Source organism: Corapipo altera, unplaced genomic scaffold, assembly GCF_003945725.1.
Source record: "Corapipo altera isolate COAL_440 unplaced genomic scaffold, ASM394572v1 2, whole genome shotgun sequence".
NCBI lineage: Eukaryota > Metazoa > Chordata > Aves > Passeriformes > Pipridae > Corapipo > Corapipo altera.
Genome location: NW_020884890.1, coordinates 3,663,929 through 3,680,971, shown reverse-complemented (window position 1 = coordinate 3,680,971; position 17,043 = coordinate 3,663,929). Strand labels below are relative to the sequence as shown.

Sequence of the window (17,043 nt, the reverse complement as noted above, 5' to 3'; positions counted from 1 at the left end):
CAATGTAGATTGAATAATTAGCATTGCTCATTCAAAGTCTTAAGTGAAGATTTGTTTCACTTTTGGTAATCATTGTCAAATACTGTATGTTGTGTCTCTGTCCAATTACCTCACAATAAGCTACATGTTTCATTCAGTGTAATACTACTACAACAATACTGCTACCACATTCAGTGTAATACTACATGCAATATTGCTACGTGATCCACTTTTATAGCATTTTAACATTATAAATAAACATAATGGCATTTATCTGACATGCAGATGCAAGTTCAAATAATAGCTGTTTTGACCTTTTTGCTTCATTATGGTTTTTTTTTGCTTCCCCCTATCTTATGTGGTTTTCCTCATGCCCAAGCTACATTCTTCTTATATCCATCACAATCTCAGCTTTTATCTATACATCCTTCCTTCTTTGGAAAACCAGTTGTTTTCCACTCCAAACATATAATGAGACTGACTCAGTTTAATTTTCTCCACTTCAGTTGTGATGTATGACTATCATGTATCATAATTCCACCCTTTCAGTCTTGATATCATACGCAGCTTTATGCTAAGGATCTAATAGTAACATTTTTTCTTAAATGTCAAAAATTAAGCTGAATTCAAATAGCCAGTGAACAAGGATATCCATCACAATAAACTATGATTGGTTTCTTTGTGTCTTCTTCTATTTTCCATGTTCTTTAGGACACTTAAAAGTCACAAATATGTGAAAGGGTGTTCTGAGAAAATTTGTTCTGTTAATGTTGTCTCTGTAACTTTACTGACAATTTTTTTTGCTCTTAGTTTACTCTTACCTTCCCTAACACTGGTATATTTATTGCAAAAAAATAAAAAAAAAAACCAAAAAAACCCCACATAAATAGGAAAAATGAACAAATATAAAAATTAGAAAATCCAGCTTCTAACATTTCCTTACTAGATTATCTCTTTAATGAAACAGTCATAGACTAGCTAAATAGATTAAAGCAAAAAAAAACTAGGAACTCTTTCACCTCTCCAGATCATAAGTAAAAACAAATCAGTAAAACAAATGTAATAATTGCTCTGATTTTGGTTTAGATATTATTTAAAAAATTAAATTATAACAAAAGATTAAAAAACTTTGTTATTATTGTTTTATGTTCCTTTTATATGTAAATTTAATATATGGGTAAATTATGCTATAGTATAAAGGACAATAGATATGTTATCTGTTGATATGAGTACTTTTGTTTAGAGGGAAAAATCAGAATGTCGCTATCTGATATCCCTGAACATGCAGAACTAAAAGCAGATAAGTATTATGAAAAACTCCTTTTAGCTACAGTATGTGAACTGGAAATCTGTTAAGAACAGACTTTGCAAGAGCTTTGAAGCCAAGTACTTGAAATAGCAGCAATATAATTGCACACAACACCTTTTTCAAGAGGAAGGTGAGGATTATGTAGTCCATTGCTACTTGCATAGAGTGTCCTGTGGTTGTGACCAGCCTCAAAACATACAACTATTTAGAGAAGTTTTTCCCATATTTATCTACCTCTGTCCAAATGGTCCTTTGTGTGAATTATGTGGATGGTCTCCAGTGATTTCTTATTAAATCCAACCTGTTTAATATTTAACTAAGGTTAATTAGTGACTGTAGCCTCTGGACATGCTAGATGTGTCTGTGCATTCCTCAGAGGCAGAGCCATACCCGCTGATAGATCTCTTTAGCTGATTTAGACAGTATGGTCAACTCAGGCACTTTCTATCAAATGTTGTTGCCCAGCTAATTGCTATTGAAAATATATCCTTTACTTTTGTATACTGCATAACTCCAAGACACTTGATACGTTTTGAAAACAGGGATGGAATTGGGTTTTTTTAATGGGGAAACATGAGCAACATGACTGAAACTCATATTTATTAGGAACAAGAACATAGGAGAAACAGAAGCAAACCTGTTTCATGTTCATGATTTCCAGCTTCTGGACTGAGTCATTTGACAAAGTACCCCTTGGAAAAAGCTAAGAGGAAACATCCCATCTATCACTTTTGGATTCCTTCACAAACACAAACTTTCATATTGCTTCCTTTCTCTTCTTAAATCTTTTCTTTACACGATACCAGAAAGAGTCTTTAGACAGAGGAACATGCTATGTATGTCGGTGAGAACATATAGAGTTTGACAGCAATTTGTATCTATCAGGATATAAATATCCAAATATTTTTCTACATTGTTCCATTATTACTTTTGAATAAAACTTGTTTACTATCCATTTAAATATCATCTTTTTTATTTGTGTATACGGGATTTTTTCTAAACACTGGAGGGCTACATAAGAAAAGGATATTCTCCTACTACTAATAAGCCTTGACATGAAGTAGAATAAATTTCTGTAGTTCCTTTTACCATAGAAGAGTTACCCACAGCTCCATTGGCATCACATGGAACTAACAAACCATCAAACCGTCACAAAAATAAAATGCTAGTTTTCTTCTTTAAAGAAAATACTGAATTATAATAAAACAAACACAAAACCAGCTATGCATTGTTCTCTCTACATTGTTCCATACTTAATTAAGCATGTCATTATCTATTACCATTTAATCATTAGCAATGATTGATGTTATTTACTTTAAAACTCACTTATCATCATATTTCTAATTTTTCCTCTTTGGTGCTTTAATTGACCTATTCGTTCTAACAGTTTCCCAAAACCTTGTTACTTTGCTTACAGCTGTTTATTTATAATATCTCATTCTGGTTGTTTTTTTTCTGGAAGATTATATTGATATGAAAATGCTTTAGTCTATGAAATAATTATTTTATGGGAAAGCAAAATTATTCAGAATTATGCAACTAATTTTTAATTCCTTGAAAACATGTTCTGTGTATTTTAAATAACATATGAGATCTGTTTTGTTACTGCAAGAACATTATTTAATAGAATTATGAAACATAATTAAATAAAATTAACTTTTAAAATGCAAGTCCTCTAAAATACACTTGTGTATTTGCAGCTGCATGCCAGGATTCACTGGAAAGAACTGTGAGGAAGTAATTGACTACTGCAGTCTGCTCAGCATCAACTGTCTGAATGAAGGATTGTGTCTTAATATAATTGGAGGATTCACTGTAAGTAATTTAATACATGTTAAACTTATTCAGTGTTCCAAAGTATAAAAGCTTCCGACAAGCAGAACTTGAAAAGCATTCATTACTCTAAGAGACAAGAGGGGCATACTTCTGTAGTTTTTTTTTTATTTAAATCGATAACACGAGGACAATTTGCTTGGGTAATATAGATATTTTTTATTACTTTTCTACTGAGACCGTGTTTAGTGCTGTATTAAGTAAGATAACTGAAGTATATTTTTATAATAAAAATAATATATAACTAATTGTGGTCCAGTGCCATTACCCACAAAGATGATAATCACAGCTGTGTTTCAGCCTTTAAAAATACATTGCTTGAATTAAGAACATCTGTTGCCATTTTTTTAACCAGAATCAAATTACTTACATAAACACATTTAAACTTAATACAATCTTAAAAGTTTTATGATGAAACTGTAGTGTAGGAGGTTCATTCAAACTGACAATTTGAAAAAAAAATCTGCTAGTTTTAACTTTCAGAATAGCTCCTGAAAATGTTAAGCAAGATCCATCATGTAGCAAGATTCTTCTGGCCATAGCTTGTAAAAAGAGAGGAAATAATAGTTTCTCCTGCAGTAGTATTAGGGAACAACTTAAAGGTTGCTCAACCACTACTTGTTCTGTGAATAACAGTTGATGATCACAGAATGATTGAGGTCTGAAAGGACCTCTAGAGGTCACCTTGTCCACCACCCTGCATAAGCAGGGTCACTTAGGGCCATTTATCTAGTCCTATCCACTTATCTGTTTGGGTGTTCAGACAAAATGTATTAGGACTGCAGTTATTCCTTACGTCATGGAATAGGAAGAGTGTTCCTATTTTTAAGGGAAAGAGAGCTGGAACCAAAGGCGACAGCAAAGCTAGTGGTGATGGTGACCTCATCAACTAAGGGTGCAATCCCAGAAGTCCATCAGACTTCAGATCACCAGACAAGTATGTAGTGATGAAGCAGGTTTGTGGTCAAGCTGAGTAGCTTGTTCAGCAGATCAAAATCATCAAGATACAAAGCTGGTTCCATACATACTGAAAAAATCAGCCCTGGAAAAGAACTAGTTCAAAGGCCTGAGCTTAAATGCAGCTCATGGGTAAATGAATGAAATTGTGGACATGACATCTCAGAGGTGAGTTCTGTTTTCACAGTAGGATGATCCAAGATGATAGTGCTGGGCCCCATCAGAGCTCAGCTTGAACACCAGCATTTAAACATGTGAGAGGAGAGAAAGAGGTCACCAAGGAAGTACTGAAGAGAAAGATAACTATAGGCTGGTCAAGCCAATTAGAGTCTATTGATGCATTCAAGGTCCTGGCATTTTCTCTAAATATTTCTTGTATGAAAGGGAAGATATCACAGTTTGTGTATTTAGGTGTGTCTGTTATGGCCAGCTGCCTGGCTGACAGTTGCAAAAGACCTTAAAATTCTGTCAAAGATAAAATTTGCATTTTTTTTCCAAAATTAGAAAAAATACAAGCTGATTAAAATATTACTATATTATTGGACTTATAGGCTTGAAGATCTATGATGTAGTTGCTATTTTAATTTAAATATTTTCCTTAGATTTTTTTCATAAACCATAATAAATTAACTAAAATATGACTGAATAGTTAAAGAGGAAAATAATTATAAATTAAGAATTATTATCCCCTATATTTTAATGAACCTCATGGCAATTTGGTTTTGTACTAATTATTTAAAGTACTTTACCATAGTAGGAAATATGAAACTCTGTTGAAATCACAGAATCATAGAATGTTAAGGGTTGTGGGGGACCTTAAAGATGATCTAGCCCCAACACCCCTGACCACAGACAGGGACACCTCCCACTAGACCAGGTTCTTCAAGGCCATATCCAGCCTGGTTTTGAACATTACCAGGGTTGGAGAATCCACAACTTTCCTGGGCAACCTGTTCCAACATCTCACCATCCTCACAGTAAAAGCGTTCTTCCCAATATCTAACCTAAATTTCCTCTCTTTCAATTTATATCCATTATTCTTTGTCTTATCACTACAGTTCCTGATGAAAAGTCCCTCTCTGCCTTCCCTATAGGACCTCTTCACATACTGGGAGGTTGCTAATGAGGTCTCCATGTAACCTTCTCTTCTCCAGGCTGAACAGTCCCAACTTTCTCAACCTGTGTTTGCAGAGGAGGTGCTCCATCTTCTTATCAACTTTGTGCCCTCCTCTGCACTTGCTCCAAGAGTTTCATGTCCTTCTTAAGTTGGAGGCACCAGAAGTGTACACAGTAGTCCAGGTGGGGTCTCATGAGAGCAGAGTAGAGGGAGAGAATCACCTCCTTTGACCTGCTGGCCACATTTCTTTTGCTGCAGCCCAGGACACAGTTGGCTTTATGGGCTGTGAGCTCACACTGACAGCTCATGTCTAGTTTTTCATCAACCACCATCCCGGAGTCTTTCTCTGCAGGGCTGCTCTCAATCACTTCTCCACCCAGACTGTAGCTGTGTCTTGGATTGCCATGACTCAGATAAATCATAGAATCATAGAATATGCAGAGTTGGCAAGTACCCATTGAGTCCAGCTCCTGGTCTTGTGCAGGACACTCCAAGAGTCACACCATGTACCTGAGAGTGTTGTCCAAATGCTTCTTGAACTCAGAAAGGCCTGGTTCTGTGATCACTTTCCTAGGGAGCTTGTTCAAGCGCTCAGTCACTCTCTGGATGAAAAAATTTCTCCTCATGTCCAACCTGAACCTCCCCCAACTCAGCTTCCTGATATTTCTTCGAGTTCTGCTACTGGTCATAAGAGTAAAGAGATCGGTACTTGCCCCTCCTCTTCCCCTCACAAGGATGTTGAAGACCCTAATGAGTCTCCCTTCAGTCTCCTCTTCGCTGGGCTGAACAAACCAAGTTACCTCAGCCACTCTTCATATGGCTTCTCCTCCAGACCCTTCACTTTCCTTAGGGCCCTCCTTTGGATGGATGCTCTCTAATGCCTTAACGTCTTTTTTGTGTTTGCGGTTCCCAAAACTGCCATAATATTCAAGGTGAGACTGACCCAGTGCAGAGCAGAGAGGGACAATCACCTCCCTCGACCAGCTGGTGATGCTTTGTCTGATGGCAACCCCCCAGGACACAGTTTGCCCTCCTGGCTGCCAGGGCACTGCTGACTCATATCAACTTGCCATCAACCAGAACCCCCAGGTCCCTTTCTGTGGCACTGCTTTCCAGCCTCTTATTCTGCAGTCTATGAATACAAACAAGGTTGTCCCATCCCAGGTGCAGAATCTGGCACTTTTCCTTGTTAAACTTCACGTGGTTGGTGATTGTCCACCTCTCTAATTTGTCGAGGTCTCTCTGCAGGGCCTTCCTGCCCTCAAGGGAGTCAACAGCTCCTCCAAGTTTTGTGTTGTCAGCAAACTTAGTATTCCTTCCAGTCCCACACCCAAGTCATTTATGAAGATGTTGAAGAAAACTGGGCTGAGGATGGAGCCCTCTGGAACATCAGATTAGTGAGACAGGTCACCAGTCTGATGTAACCCCATTCACTATAACTGTTAGTACCCAACCTGTGAGCCAGTTGCTCACCTATCACATAACATGGTAATTCAGCTGTACACTGGACATTTTGTCCAGAAGGATACTTTGAGAGATGGTATCAAAAGCTTTGCTAAAATCCAAAAAGATTACATCTACTGTCTTTCCTAGGTGGGTGGATACTCTGTCGTAGAAGGAAATCAGGTTTGACAAGTAGGACTTTCCCCTCATGAAGCTGTGCTGGCTGTGACCAATTACTATGTTGTCCTCCAGGTGTTTTTCAATACTTCCCAGACTAATATTTTCCATGATTTTACTGGGCTTTGAAGTGAGACTGACAGGCCTGTAGTTTCCAGGACCCCCCTTCTTCTTCTATGTGTGTGGATGACCACAGAAAATGGTAGTGTAATTGATAATGCACAAATGAGAACAGTATTTCTTCGTAGGCTGCACTACTTAGAAAAAAAAAAAAAGTGTTCTGGGAGAGGCAAATGCAATGCTTTCTGCATAGAAAAAAGAATATGAGTTACAGAGTAGTGACTGTTCCTGATAATCGATGACAAAGAAGACAACTTTCAGCTCGAAGTGGATATTAGAACTTAACACCACACCATTGATGAAGACAGAAAGACAATCCCTGTAGTTAAAAAAATGAACCACTTGTATATATAGAAGCATTTGTAAGTAGTCATACTTCTGTGACTGTCAGTGAAGGGTTATCATAGGCAGCTATATTGTGCATGGTTCTGAGCAGCTGCTTCTTCCATGCACTATTGATTATACCAGGGGCATTTTCAAAAAAATTTTAGGTAATATGGTGTAATGCTGTGTATCAGCAGTTTCCCATCAGATCAATGCCAGGTCACATCTGTCCTGTCCTAGTGAATAACTTCATCAAACATTAAATTTCATGAGGATCTGCTACTGTGGAATCCAAACCCCATAATTCCCACAGAAGGCTGAAGGCCTTTTTGTGGATTGCTTCTAGTAGTCAATGCAGCAGACTCATTCCACGAATATTAAAAGGTTAGGAAAGGGATTATATTTCCCAGAGTTGCCATGAATAGTGAAAACATAAAAAATCCTCCACTTTATTTGAGCTCTGTAGAAGGTCAAAGATATGACATTTACTTTGTTAGGTAGTTTCTAAAGCACAGAAAGATTGCAACCTTAACTCAGTTTAAGAAATCTGGATATGGATATCATTTGGACATACGATTTTAACAGGTGATAAACACAATATTTGAACATAATGGATCTTCCACTGTCAAAAAATGCTGCTATATAAAATTCTATTTTTTACTATTGATTTATCAATTATTGCAAGAACTCTGCTATTGAATTTCTCCTGTTTTGCAGCTACAATGTTGGAGTCACTTTTAAAAATCTATATAATCACTGCTGAAGTTCTGAAGAAAATATAGTGCTTTCCTTTTTTTATATTCATACCATAGGAAAGCTTTTAATGAATGCTATGCTGGTTTGTCAACCTCATAATAAACAACTCCACCTACTCAGTATTAGAAGACAGAGGTCACTGTTTTAAAAAAAAAATTAAATTAAAACAGGTTTAACATAAACCATACTTATACAAATACACTGAAGTGTGAACCAATTTCAGGTTTTAGCAGTCTATTCAATAAAAATATTACTCTACACTATTCTGACAGGATGATAACTTTCTTCTTAAAAATATTTTTTAAAAATCTGCACGTACACTTTTCAATGGACTTTTCTATTCTCATGGAGACTTATTTTTCTTAAATAGATTTTATAAGTGAAAAATCAGTACTCTTGTTTTACAGTCGATAGTATTTTCTCAGTGCTTTCCATCTGATTGTCTAAAGCAATTTATGGTTATAGGTATCTGTTACCCTTATCTTTACCTGAAGACAGAGAAAAGATGAGCAATTCCCAAAGGACAAGTGACAGAGAAGAAAGAGCGTTTTTTTGTTTCATGCTAATCATACTGCTGCCACGTGGTGCTAACCACCTGGGGGAATGATTTGATTAGAGTTCTCCCAGTGATTTAAAATGGCTCCAGCAGAGCCTCTAGCACAAGACTGGGTAGTAAAAGCTGATAAAGAGGGCATACAAACAAGAAATCTCTTGGGGATCTAAAGCTTTCCTCTGGGTCCCAAAGGTGGATCAAGTATCTAACTATCACTATCCATTTATCCATAGCAAGTAGCTTAGATCATGTTAAAAAAAATTATCCCTGCTTAAGATTCCCTGTTTTTTCCTGAATCATTACTATTAAAGTAAAAAAAGAACCAAAAATCAAAACAAAAATCAGCCAATCAATCAATCAATCAATCAGCCAAAACAAAGATACTTAAAAATATATATTAAACTAAGTTAATGTAAATTCTGAATATAAAAGAGCTGTAATTTATTGGATTTTGGAAGCCTAGGAAGGAATACAGTTTCTAAAACACAATGGTGTTAAAGTTGTGGGTATGAAGACTGTCATCTTTCTGGCATACTAGGTGTCCTTGTTTTCTAGAGAGAAACCACTGAATTGTAGAAATTTACATAATTCACCAGCCAGTTATGATTACCTACAGAAGTTTAACTGAGGGAGAAGAAGGTGCAGCCCTACATACTCCCCTATTTCTGCTCTGCCATACACTTCTTATGGAAGGGCATGCAGATTAAAAATACCTTCCACTTCTTGCAGAGGGTAAAAATGCTCATTCATGGACATTTTTTTTGGCCTATCAACTCCTTACTATGTTAGAGTAGCTATCTTCCAGCTTACATGGTCTGCATAGTGTACCCAAGTCTATTTTGTTGATATGTTTTTCTCCCGTCCTCCTGAAAAACAAAATGACTGATTTGTGCAAGGGTATGTGCTTACAGCTAACAAAGGAATTGAATTATATAGACACAAAAACTGAAGCTGAAAGATGAAGTGAAAGCAGTGTCATTTGTAAGGTCCATTTGCCAGCACTACACTTGACATGAGATCTAAACAGATTATACATATTGCCTGAAAAGCAGAGCTGTGCTGGCAAGCAAATACACACTAGAGCAGCATTAAAGAAAGAGAAAATAATTGGTATTATCATTCTGGATTTTACCATTACACTTACTGTTGGTCATCCAAAGCAAGTATTTGAAATTTATTTGAGAAACTGTACTGACGCTTGAATGCGAAATTTTATGTTGGAATCATTGTCAACGGATGTCCTGGTGCCTTCCAAAAGAGGAACGGGAATTGCTGCTGATTTATGGCTAGTGTTCATACAGTAAAATGGAAGTAGATTGTGCTGTTAAGGAAGAGTGAAGCTAACCAAAAGGAAGTAAAAGTTTTAAATTCTACAAGTAATTTGCCTGGGGAACACTGATTAATGAGAACAGGTACCCAGATTCATTCCTTTCAGAAAATTGTTCTACGGTCACCAAATTTTTACTTTCTTATATGGACATACATTTAATAGTGTTAATCAAATAGTATGATTGACTATAACAGGATAAAAAAAATAATATAACAGAAAAGATTGGTATCTAAAATCTTGCCCTGCAGATGGCTCTGTGGCTGTTCATATTGTATTCTTTTGATCTTTTTCCTCACATCCATATACTTAAAGTCATAGATTTTATATTTGGAGTTTTATGATGATCTAAGATATTTCAATAACAAAGTGTGCATCAGGAGAATATATGGTTGATAAAATAAAATTATGAATATAAATGAATAATCAGTAACACTATGGGTCACACTGCTACAGTTTGTTTAAAAAACAAGCAGATATGTTCTGTCCCAAGATTACTGTGTTCTCTAGCAAAGCAGAAGAGACTTGTATACTAGCATAAAAAATTGTCTTCACCAAAGCTAATATGCTTCTTCTGGAGGGATGAAGGAAGGAGGAGAGAGGAGGGAACTTCTCCTGTGTTTTTTTCCCATGTCAAGCTGGTATGTGGCCCTCATTCAACAGAACTTGTGCAGAAATTACAATCAGGCAGACAGAGCCCCAAGTTTCATCCCTACCAGATGAGGTTTGCCCTTGTGGGTGCACAACCAGACTCATCAGCCAGCTGTCAGGCTGGGAATCAATCTGCTTCTTTACAGAAGAGTGGTGAGCAGTGCCAAGCCCCACAGGCCTGCAGTACAGCTTATGCCAGCCTTTGTGGAAAGTCTGCTGTCCCTGCTCCCCTTTGTAAGTTCTTTACTGAGGAGTCACTCTCAGTCCTAATGTTTTTTGATGATACTTGATCCCTAGAAGCCTGTCTGAATTTATAACCCAGAAATAGAGCATCTCTATGCAGAATTAACAATAACCTCCAAAATGGAGCTACATCATACTGCTTAGATCTCATAGCCCTAGAAGGCCTCCAACTTATTCTTAGAAAAGCCATTTGTGTTTATTGTATGAAAGGAGAGATAAATTCTAGGTGACATATCCAGAACTCAAAGGAAGTATAGCTGAGAAAAAACAACTGAGAGAAAAAATCAACATTTTTAACAAATTCAGGTTTTTTTAAAAAAAAAGCCAGTAGGGCTTTTTTAAAGCCCTCTACACTGTATCAATCCCCGTTTTTTTTCTGAGTATAAAAAAAGGCATAAGGAAACAAACATTTAATATATTTGGCATACTATATATTAAAGCAGTTGGTTTGAGTGATAAAATTGTTATGAATATTTATAACGGCTCTACTAGCAATTCTAGAAGTGATGGAAATTGGCACTGCAAAATCTACTGTTCTCAGATGCAACTTTTATACTTATGTACAACATATTATTGTCATTTTCCTTTTTAAAAAAGCTACAGTCTCTCCTACTGTTTCTCCCCATGGACTATATGAGCATTATAGTCTCATCTCTGTGAAGCCACTTTGCCACTATCATTAATTCTATTGATGTCTCTCTCATGTTTGTCCTTCCAACTGAGTGTTCAAAACAGCAAAAGTTCAAAGTCAGGTACCTCCATTAGGGGCTAGTTTTACAGTAGTTAATTAGTCAATTTTCTTTCACAAAGTAGCGGTAATCCTACAGATGAGTTCACATAAATTTTGAAATGTCCCATAGAGTTTTTTGCTTCTTCAGTGTTTAATTTGAACTTTATCAAAACCACCTTGTCCTGCTTTTCTTATGCTATTGAAACAAACAGTATCAAAGCACTCTAGGCACATTTCATATGTGCTGTTAATTATCCCTGAGCTGTACAGAAGTTAATAAACAGTAGAAATCTTCATGTAATAAACTAAATATGATGTACTGCTTTTTAAGAATTAATTCAAATGAAAAATATTTAATTAAAACTCTGATGGCATAATACACATATATCTTTATACAATGTATCTTAATTGATACACTAGAATAGCATATCATTAAATATAAATAGACAGTAAAACACACCAGATAAAACCAATAAACATGTTCTGTTTAATTTTTAAATGAAACTTCTGAGAAGAAACTAAAATCAAACTGTGTCAAGTTTAAACCACTTTTTCAAAAATACAGAAATTCCCCAAATCTCTTCTTTATTGACTTTCCTATCTAATAAGGAGCTGGCCCCTTGAGATATGGAGAATGTCTGAAGAAACATTCCATAAAAATTCAGTTAGCCAACTCAGCACTGTGTTTTTCTGAGGGACATGACTTATAATAATTTTTTAGCCCATTTATTAATGTCAGTAAGATCAAACACACATTTTCTATGTGCTGCATAAATTTTATGATGTCTTCAGCATCTGTTTCCTGTACTGTAGAGTAAGTTTCTAGTACATGCTGCAGCTTCTTGCTGATTATTTTTCATCCTTTGGTATCTACAGTTTCTTCATTTACTACCAAAACCTCAAAAATGCACATTCTTTATTTGCCTTTCTAAGTTATAATTAAATATTAATAAAGTTTCATTATTTTATAAAGTCATATGTAAAGAGAGGTGGCACCTGCCCAAAGTACACAAAATTTAACTTCCCTATCCCTATATGACATGTGCACAGATAGAATTGTAGTTTTACCCCATATGTCCACCTGAGAAATGAAAGAATATAAAATTAGTAAATTTACTAAATCTAGTAAAAAAAAAAATTAATTCAAGCTATGCCATTTTTCTGCCCAGACCCTTAATTGTTTTACCTGAAATCAGGGTTTCATATGAATCAACATATCATATTAGAGATCATAGGGTTGGAAGGGACCTTTAAAGATCGTTTAGCTCTACTCTGTTGCAGTCATCTTCCATATCAGCTTACTCAGAGCCATATCCAACCTGACCTTCAGTGTTGCCAGGGATGGAAAATCTACCACCTCTCTGGGTAACTTATCCCAGTGTTTCACCATTCTCATTGTGAAAAGTTTATTCCTTCTATCTAATCTGAATCTACCCTCTTTCAGTTTAAAAACATTACCCCTTCTCCTATTGCTAGAGACCCTGCTAAAAGGTTTGTCCCTATCCTTCTTATAAGCCCCCTTTAAGTAATGAAGGGCCACAGGAAGATCTCCCCAGAATCTTTTCTTCTCCAGGCCAAACAGTACCAACTCTCTCAGCCTGTCTTCATAGGAAAGCTGCTCCATCCTTCTGTGGCCCTCCTCTGGATCCACTCCATTAGGTCCATGTATTTCTTGTAATGAGGACCCCAGAGCTGGATGTTATACTCCAGGTGGGGTTTCAACAGAGTGGAATAGAGAGGCAGAATCCCCCCCTTGGCCTGCTATCCTCACTGCTTTTCATGCAGCCCAGGATATAGTTAACCTTCTGGGCTGCAGGTGCACATTGCTGGGTCATGTCCAGCTTTTCATCCACCACTACCTCCAACTCTCTCTAGAAGACTGTTCTTAATTTCTTTACCCCCAGCTTATATTAATACCAGGGGTTCACCCAACCAGTGTGCAGGACCTTCCATTTGACCTTGTTGAACCTTACTCTGGGTTCCCATGGGTTCTCTTCTTGAGCTTGTTCAGGTACCTCATGATGCCATCCCATCTTTCAGGCGTGTCAACTGTACTACTTAGCTTCGTGTCATCTGCAAATTTCACAGATACAGTAAGTTAGGACCAAGTAATTTTCCCTTTTTAAGTTAAAAGTCACTCATGTACCCTGGTGTACTGTAGGCTAATGATTTAATATTATAAATTTTTAAGACTTTAGCAATTACAGGCATATCATAATTTATTGACAGCTATAGAATTTTCTAATTTTCCTTTTTTTACACAGTTTGAAGAAAAAATATCATCACTGTCCCTTTCATAGAAAGATATATATTTCAATTTGAAGAAGGAAGTGATTAAAAAGTTCTCCCCAAATAAGTCCTTTACTCCAGTTCACTAAGAAGGAACAGGTTTGATAGCTATGAACTAAACTTCTATATGTTTCTTGCAGTTATTATCTTCCCAGTGTGAGTGACTTCCAGAACTTTACTTAGGAATGTACTTTACGTACTAAAAAAATACAAGCAGAATTTTTTTCTGGTATTAAGCTAAGGATTTTATTTTCTTTAATAATTCTCATAGCTCCATCAATGCAGAAAAATTAAAATACTATATTTTTTTTGTCATTTTACCAAACAGCATGTTCTGGATTCTTTAAACTTTTTGTCATAAACCAGTCACTCCAGTTCATAATTTTGAAAATACCTACAGGAAAAATTGAAAAAAATAAACAGCTACAAGGATATGCACAACAGTCAGACTGTATTTGGGGAATGGGGTGGCAGGGGGAAGGGAGTGGGAAAAGAAGAAAATCTGAGCAAAGAAAAAAACAATACAAGAGAATATGGAAGGCAAAACAAAATTTGAAAGCATTCATACCCAGTTTGATGCTTAAATTTTGGGTTGAATTGGGATTTTCTCCATGTACTTTAAAAGTGGCTGAGTAGCCTAAACACATGTATGTCTTAATTTTGAAAGTCATCTTACCAGGCAATTGAAAACCGAGAAGGAAAAAAATCCAGGTTATTGTACCAGTATGCTGTTGAGATGATTACAATTAATCTTTAAAAAATTGCTTGGCATTTGTGGAAAGTGCTGGCTTAAGCATCCCTAAGACTTGTCCTTCAATTATCCTCAAAACAGCTCTGGTATAGTCTGGAAATAGTGATACAATTCCTGAATGTTGTCTTGCCAGCAATATGTTTCACCCCAGGTGCAAAAAAATCACTTTGCTAGATGAAAAGTAAATGTAGTTTTAACACCAATTCCATCTCTGAGAACATAATTTTTTAAGTTAATACGTATTCACTAGGAATAGGGTTAAACTTCAGTGAACTTATTTGAAGAAGTTGTTTCTTGCAGAATGGATTTAAAATATGTAAAAAAAGAAAATACTGGTTAAACAGTTTTAACCAATAAATAGTAATGTTTAGTGACTAGGAAAAGTTTGAGTCTAGTCAATGAGAATTTTACAAATATGTCCTTGTGAACAGCAATCATAAAGGAGAAACTATCCTATAAATCCCATTTTTGTAGGTACAGCAGGAGAAAAATATGAGAGCAAGGGTAATGTAAGCCCACTACTGAATGAGGTGGCTGATATTCAGTGTCTTTGCTCTGGTTTTTACTTGCAGTATCTGTTTTCAAGTTTCCCAGGTCCCTATACCCTATTGGTAAAATTTGGAGGAAAGAAATATCGTCAATGATAGAGGAATGCCAAACTAGGAACTACTTAGGCAAAAAAACAGTACTTATATATATCCAAAGGGCTTGACAGGATGCATCTAGGGAAAATGAGGGAGTGGATTAATGTAACCAGAACATGACAAAGAGTAGAGTGGCTTCTAATAAAATAACGGATGTTGTCACAACAGAGCAACGCAGGGATAGGAATTTGGAAAATAAGTACTAAGGAATATGCAACTGCTGGAGAACATTGTGTTGGCTATCATGCTCCTCTTATACCTCAGTCACTCGGGAGATGTGACCATCACTGCAGTTCTCTTAAAGCCTTCACTTGGCCACCTAAATAATATTCATTTTTATAAAACATATATATCAGATAGGGAAGAGATCACTTGAATGCAAATGTTTAGAAGAGTGATAGGTTAGGTGAATTTTAAACTTTAAAACAAACTTCAATGGGTTAATTGATAAACAGCATACTTAATGTTCATAGTTTTTACAGATTATTAGACATTCTCAGTACACCTACATACTACTATTCTGTAACATATTTAAATTATATGTGATCACACAATACCATGGAGATGATGCCTTCTAGTTAGTGCTGACAGCTGTGGTCCCTAGTGGTTCTTAGCTCCCAAAGTCAAGGTAATCTGTCTCATGAGCTCTTTGATGCAAGAAGTCATTACTGACATGAGTTTATCTTCCTTTGTCTCCATTCTATCACTTTGTACTTGACGCTTTATGCTATTTTACCTCCCACCGCCCTACCCTGCCCTTAAAAAAAAGGATGGTCTCCTGGTATTACTTGCCTTGGGGCTTTTTGTATCCTGGCAGTAATTCTTCTTCTGTAGTCAGCAATATGTTCTGCTGATTTTCTATGCCTTATGGTAATCTTGTTCTTTCACAACTTTTTTGTTATTTGTATGAGTCACTACAATGCATCTCTCTCCCCTTGATGGTCACATTGTACACATACTCATCTAAAATGCATATTCATTGTGACTGGCTGCACTACCATGGTGTTCTAAAATACTTTAATGCTACTGTTGGCTATACTGCCCTTGTAACTGGATTCAGGACAAACTACTAGTTATATTTGATCAGGGCACTTGTATAGGGTATCATAGGACTCTTTTGAGAAGCTAATATAAGCTTCAATTCTCTCCCTTTCCTCTGTAGAAATTATTTTTATTTATTTTACTTAATAGATAGGGTCAGAATGTCCAACAGAAACCTTGTACTACATTTTCTGATTGCTGGTTGGCCACTATGTTTGTCTTGCAGGCTTTGTTAGCACCACTGACTGATTTCTCCCTCATCTCCGGGCCTTTAAAATCCTTTCTGCACATTCAGTTCTTCTATTCTTGCAGGCAGCTCTATCCATTACAGCGAGTAATTATCTTGCCATTTCCTCCAACTCACATATCCTCTCTTCCCACACTTTTTCAACAGACATGGTAGATGAGTTTTGCCTCTGTCAACTGTTTTATCATCTGCAAATACAGATATAAAGAATAACTCTGCGTTGTTTTACTACCACACCTTTATGTGGTAGTAATATACAAGACCCAAAGAAAATTCAACAAACTTTCACATTGCATTTTCATTTTGTGTTTTCTCTGTGTTTGTGTGTTTGTTATATCTAGTGCCTCTGTGCACCTGGATGGACAGGAGAATTTTGCCAATTTGCTGAAAATGCATGTTTAGTTTACCCAAACAGTTGTTCTGATGGAGCAACTTGCATGGATATGAGCCAACGGAGAGAACAACCTTTGTTTCAGTGTTTGTGTCCTCGTGATTTCACAGGTAAGGCATATACAAATCATGTAGAAGTTTGTAGTTTCATTTCCTTTTAAA

General features: G+C 36.3%; 1 protein-coding gene across 1 annotated transcript in view; it reads left to right on the top strand.

The window, feature by feature from the left end:
* EYS (eyes shut homolog) overlaps positions 1-17,043 on the top strand; it is an 853,574-nt gene that overhangs the window by 127,065 nt on the left and 709,466 nt on the right. The window contains exons 6-7 of the mRNA XM_027644956.1: positions 2,989-3,103; positions 16,833-16,992. Coding sequence (XP_027500757.1) covers positions 2,989-3,103; positions 16,833-16,992 — 275 coding nt within the window. The remainder of the gene's footprint in view (positions 1-2,988; positions 3,104-16,832; positions 16,993-17,043) is intronic.